General features: G+C 36.9%; 2 protein-coding genes across 10 annotated transcripts in view; both read right to left on the reverse strand.

Annotated features, from left to right (window-relative positions):
- Positions 1-509: 509 nt before the first annotated feature.
- On the reverse strand, positions 510-2,830 carry LOC115236803. Its single transcript, XM_029809495.1, has 7 exons — positions 2,615-2,830; positions 2,208-2,506; positions 1,843-2,055; positions 1,534-1,715; positions 1,250-1,448; positions 989-1,160; positions 510-907 (listed from the first exon to the last, which is right to left on the reverse strand). Exons 2-7 carry the CDS (start codon positions 2,481-2,483, stop codon positions 798-800), a joined length of 1,152 nt encoding a protein of 383 aa, XP_029665355.1. The 5' UTR covers positions 2,484-2,506; positions 2,615-2,830; the 3' UTR covers positions 510-797.
- Positions 2,831-3,906: 1,076 nt separating this feature from the next.
- LOC115236845 (zinc finger protein 91-like) overlaps positions 3,907-6,362 on the reverse strand; it is an 11,395-nt gene continuing 8,939 nt past the window's right edge. For all 9 annotated transcript variants that reach the window (XM_029809541.1, XM_029809543.1, XM_029809542.1 and 6 more), the window contains one exon: positions 3,907-6,362. In XM_029809541.1, coding sequence (XP_029665401.1) covers positions 4,446-6,362 — 1,917 coding nt within the window. In that variant the 3' untranslated portion in view covers positions 3,907-4,445.

Genomic DNA, 6,362 nt, shown 5'->3' on the forward strand with positions numbered 1-6,362 from the left:
TATATATATATATATAACTGAATTGTTTATCCTCTAAATGTATATAACAATTTATAATAATATACATACATAATTCGCATAATGGAAATGCGAAATTTAAAAATAGAAAGAAGAGAAATGCCGACCACAACTCAAAGAAATAAGCGCGTAGTCCTGTGTACTATATCTGTATATATATCTTTACAAGAAATACACAAAATATTTGCAAAAATGTAGGTAAGAAGAGTTTTCCAATAGAAAGTAAATAAAACTATCGACACTTGGATATAAAAAAATGCACTTTGGCGTCGTAAAATCCTCCGAGGAAAAAAGTTCTACTTAAGTACCGTATAAACTGTATAGTAAATGCACGTTTTCGCGATGTTATTATATCGACAAAAAGCACGCGACGATTGAGCGATCGGCTTTGAAATTCATCAACCGACATCGAAGAAATCAACATCCAGATTTCCTACATGTCGTCGCGAAGAGAATATAGTAAGACAACATTCGTTCAAATACGCAGTTTCTTGAAAATCCGCCACATTCACATATATTTTATATGTAAATATCGTAACCATTATAGGTATGTGTGAACACAATATAGAACAGTTACATATTTTATAAATTAACGCGTTTATATCTTATAAGTATAATCTCTGTGGAGCTGTCTTCTTTATTATAATAAAATTATATAATTATATAATCAAAGTGTAAATATATTTTTCTATGTTTGCATTGCATACTTTAGAAATCATTCTTTAAAGTATTGTATAATGTACCTTTCCGAAAAAAGAAGACATCCTTTTAACATTCACTTATGCACAATTAGCAACTGAGGGAAAAGCCTGATTCAGTGCTGGTAAAAAGGCTATGAGATCTCTTATATTTTTACCAACACTAGGTGATCTGTGATTGTACAAATTTCCTGCAATTTATTACAATACAAATTAGATTATATCTCATTTATATTCTCTTTACATTTTTTTATTTAAATCAGCACAGTTACCTATTAACCATAAGGTTTCCCTTCTAATATGCATATATTGATGTGATAATAATTTATTCAATAAAAGACACAGGTTCTCATGTGAGTATTTCGAGTTCCTCAGAAGAATATCTGTTTTATCTTCGCAAGAATTATACAATGTGTTACCTAGTATACGTATAGATGCTGTAATCTAAAAAAAAGCAAAATTTTGTGAATCTATTTTTAATTTTATAGTTTTATTATATATAGACGAAAGAGAAAGAGAGAGAAATGGCAAACCTCGTTGACATGAGCTATTTCATCTGAGCCAAAAAATAATAGATAAAGATGATCAACAATTTGTGGCAAAATAGAGTGCAAATATGTCGTGCATATTGTTGAAGAGGATAACAATGCTAACAACCAAATAAAATTTGGATTCTCGTATAAGAAATTTCGCTTTATAATAACTTGAACAAGCTGTGCCATATCACTTTTTCTGTAAATATTAAAGCTATATTAAATATTTCCTTGTAAGCTTAACTACTTGTATATTTCAATGCATAAAAATGAATGATACTTACGATATCTCATAAAAACCCATGTGTACATAATGTAAAAGTGCATATATTACAGATGGAAGTATTGAATCATCACAATTGGATAACAATAAAATTAAATATTTCAAACAATGCTGTGCATGTAAAATCGAAAAAGCTACATTGCTTCCTGCAACTAAATTACCAATTGTCCAAATGCATACATCCTAAAAAAAGAAGATAAATTTATGCACTTTTTAAAGCTTCTATACAAGTTTGACAAGTAACAAAATCGAGTTGAATAGACTAACTGACATTTTACTTTTTTATTTAATGTTAGTTACATAAACTTACCAGCAATATATAATTTAAGCTTTCTAGTTCGATAAGTAGATATGGAATAATTGCTTTTCCCAATGCTGTACATGCTTTTGTATTTCCAAGAGCAATATTACAGCAGCAATTGGCTGCATATAATTGTAAAGTTGAATTGTTGCCAGACAGATCACGTATCAAGCCTGATAAACTTTGATCTACTCTTAAAAATGCATAAATATTTTCTTCCGACTAATAAATACAAGAAATTAAATAATATTATTATAGTTTACTATTTACGTTGTCTCTTGTGATATATTATAGTTGTATAGAATATAATAAGTAAATTTATATATGCAAAATATCAAATAAATGAAAAAAGATCAATTTTGTGAAAACTATACCTGGATAAGAGCATTAGGCAAATATCTATAATCTTCAAGAGTTATTCTTTTCTTCTTAAGAAGCTTTACTCTCTCAATAACATACTCGATCGAAAACAGTTCATTCCCTGGACATTCCCCCAAGTTTTTGCGATTCTTACTCCACGCGGACGTACGATTCTGCTTTCTCTTTGTCAAAGTAGCTTCTCTCAATTCTACTCGGACATTTTCAACCGTATTATTGTCATTTGATCGCAGCTTGCCGGTTTCATCTATTTCTTCGTTGGTAGTTTGCATCTCAAATCGAATTTTATCGTATCCTTGTTAGGTAAATAACGAAATATTTTAATAATTGGTTTAAATAATCTCTCTCTATTCGCATTTTTTTTGCATTACGTAAATTGAAATTATTTTAGAGAACTTCGCACTTTGTTTCGTTAACCTCTATGTCAGTATGTCAACAAGTTCCTTTTGCATCAATGAAGAAGCACGAAGTAAAAAAACACAGATAGACACATGTCACCTGCAATCTGCTATTAAAGAATGCGTTCGGAAATCCTACTCGTGGGGTTGAGTAGCATTAAATTGTCCAATCAGAGCAAAGAAATCTTTCTCCCTATCGTTCTGACCAATCAAACGATTCGAAACTTTCCTAGAATCAAACGAAATGCATCTTTTACAGCTGCACTATATTATCCTCTTTCTGCATTTAAAATAAAATAGGTGTATATGTTGAAGCTTGGAAAGAGAAAAAATGAATAGCAAACGTGCTGCTATGGAAAAACAAGGCTGTTATTTTTAATTTTTGATAATATGATGCAGTGTTTAATGTTGTAAACGTAAACGAAAAAACGTTATTTTATCAATGTTAATATCAATAACACTGTTGCTTTCTTTATCTTTTCATTTTCAGAATCGCAAACCGAAATTCGTTAAATCACAAATATAGTAAATATGTAAAAGATTCATTTTTCTTAGCTGCTGTTTTGCACTTTTCACATTTGCACCTGGTGAAAATGAAGATGACACAAGTTGAACTGTGACATCAAAAGCAAATAGTCAGAAATGATAAGACGATAGATTTGTTACATCCATAGACATAGTATATCTAGACCGAGCGTTTGCCTTTATTTAAGGAGTGGGGGTAAAGATGCACGTAGAAAAGGACATACTCTGTTTCGTGCCCCTTGCGTTCTCTCTCGCTCGCACATAGCATAGCGCTCTCTTTCGTCATGCTACGTGCGAGCGAGAGAGAACGCAAGGGGCACGAAACAGAGTATGTCCTTTTCTACGTGCACCTCGGCTCCCACTCCTCAACACTCGGTCTAGATATACTATATATATATATATATATACATATATATACATATATATAAATCCTACAATAAAAGTATCATTTTCTAACAAAAATTATCGCGACAATTCTAGTATTGATTATATACACATTTCTGTAAATTATTCTATAAATGATGCAAAAAACATGACATAAAATATTTCTATTTCAATGTACATGTCAATCAAGCCTGACATTTGCATTGCAATTATTTTACTTTTATCTAGTAAATTAATAATTTCAGATTAGAATTAAAAATCTGCAGATTTAGATAAATTCGATTTTTTCCGGATAGTTCTAATTATGCGGATTGTATTTATAGCTTTATATATTTAGATATGTATTATATATCTAAACATAAAAACACGCGTGTATATATATAGAATATATATATACAGTGTGAGCATTTATTATCGTACATGATTATGTATTGTACAAGACCGGCAGTTTCAAATAAATATTTACAGTAATGGTGGTCATAGAATTAACAAAATATGGCATAAAACACTATTAAGTTTGCATATAGAGTATACTCGCATACATTCATTATCGCTTAAAGTTACTGAACAATATGTCAACAATGAATGTAAGAAATTGTAACAATATAAATGATTAATGCGTGGCATCTCTAAAACATGGCCGAAAAATTAATATTTTATTACATGATATAACAAATCTATATATATATATATGTATTCATAGAAATTTGGTTTCAAAATTAATTTATCGCTCTGATAAATTCTGACTTTTATCATCAACTATCTCGAAAACAAAATCGTCGATTTTTATAATGCGCACTAACTTATAATTGTTCGCGAAGTTCTATATCATCTATTTCGGACCCGTCTCTTATATAGAAAAATGCGTGCAAATATGCCATGGACACAAATGTCCGCGATCATAACCGTTGAGTAAAAATGTTCCATTTATGTGGCAAGATTATTCTTAGTTTCGCCTGTGTTCGGATCCACAATGACCCTCTTTTTGTTTACGGTTGAGGTACCTAGAGACAGAGAGTGCGGTTCGGTAAGCGGCAGAAATCTGCCGTCGGCGCATTCCTTGAACAGGAGCTCTTTCACCCGCTGTCTTCCCTTCTCCTCCTCTTTATTGTTTATTTTGGGTACCTTTTCCATCATCAGTGTCAGCAACTCGACAATAAGATACGACTCGGGTTTATATAATCTCGTAAAGTGCAGTTTGATGTGTTCACCGATATTCTCGTCTTTTCGCGGAATATAATCGCAATGCGGACATGGCGGAGTCATACGCTCGATGCCGTGACGACGCTTGTGCGCGTCCATCACATCCTTATCGGTACTGGAGAACGGACAGCTGAGGCAACGGATCGTTTCTGCATCGGGCTCACCCGTCGCAGAAATGATACCCTTCTTTTGCATCAGCAACAGGCTCTGCTTATCCTGATTGGAGGGTTGCAACGTGTTTGTCACATTGTTACCGGAAGACCCAACGGCGACGGATGATCGTGAGGATTTACGTGATGAAGTCGATGCCGTAGCTACATCGGTGATGCTGTCGCTGTCCACTGAAATATGATCATCCTCGAACTGTCTGCGCGACGCTTGCGCTTCCGCGTTTGCCTGATGCTTTTTCAGATGCTGTATAAAATTCGCATAATATTTGACAGAGTAGTCACATGTGTCGCAGCGATAACGTTGCTTAGCACCGTGTAGCGTTAGATGGACCCTGTACTGCTCGCGCTTCTCGAAAGCGGACGGACACTTGTGGCACTTGTAGCGCTTTTCCTTTAAACGGCCGTTCCGCAAGTAACCCTGGTAAACAAAGTTGGGATTACCGCGCATGAAGATACCGAATTGCGGATCCGGTGGCGGTTGTACGGACAGAACGGGGGCTGAAACTGAAGCGGAGGAGGTAGCTGCACCGGTGGTCGGTGGCGTCGTTGCAATCGTTTCGCCGCCGACTTCATTATGTCGTCGGTGTACCACCTGATGCTTGACCAGATTCTGTGCCGTTTTTGATGAATAGTCGCAATCGTTGCACTTAAACCGATTGTTCGAACCGTGTAAAGTCATGTGATACTCCAAAGCATCCAGCCTGAAATAGCGCGCTGGGCATTTAGCACACGTGAACACCTGATTCCCTCCAGTCCTTTGAACGGCCGACACGGCGCTGCTGTTCGCGTTCTCATTGATTTCGACGACGATCCACGCAACATTGGGCACGCCACTGTTATTGCTCTCCTGATTGCCCGCCTCGACGCATGCCGTCGCGGGCGGTGGGTAACGCTGTGAATGCCCATATAGAGATAACAAATACTTGGTGCGCTCTTGATACTCGCTCGAATGCGCTTTTTGATGAGCCAACAGATGCGTCGACTGGCGTGCCGCATACGAGCACCATTGGCACGAATGCGCTAGCTCTGTGGTATGATAGCGCAGATGGATGCGCAATTCCTTCTCGCATAGGAATCGCGCCGGGCATTTGCCGCAACAATGTACCAAACGAGAGTCGTGCAAATCAGGTTCGGTGCCCAATACTGGGGTGTGCGTCATGCCGAGTAGAGTGGCTAGGTCACTCGCCTGTTGAGAATCGGGCCGTGTCTCGTCGACTAGGCAGTGAACGGTGCCCAGAGATCCCGCGTGCATCTCCGTATGCGCGATCATAATTTCCCGACGCGCGCAGGTGAAGCTACAATCCGTGCAGGCAATCAAGGGACCCTGAGCCGGTGTATCTACGTGCATCGTTTCATGGTCGCGTACCTCCGCACGACGCGATGAGACATAGGGACAGTGACGACATTTGAGCATCTTCGTCAACGTGCCATCTGGTCGCGATACCCAGACGAGCGGAGCGTCCGGAAGAGC

The sequence above is a fragment of the Formica exsecta genome, unplaced genomic scaffold, assembly GCF_003651465.1.
Source record: "Formica exsecta isolate Colony F162 unplaced genomic scaffold, ASM365146v1 scaffold26, whole genome shotgun sequence".
NCBI classification, from domain to species: domain Eukaryota; kingdom Metazoa; phylum Arthropoda; class Insecta; order Hymenoptera; family Formicidae; genus Formica; species Formica exsecta.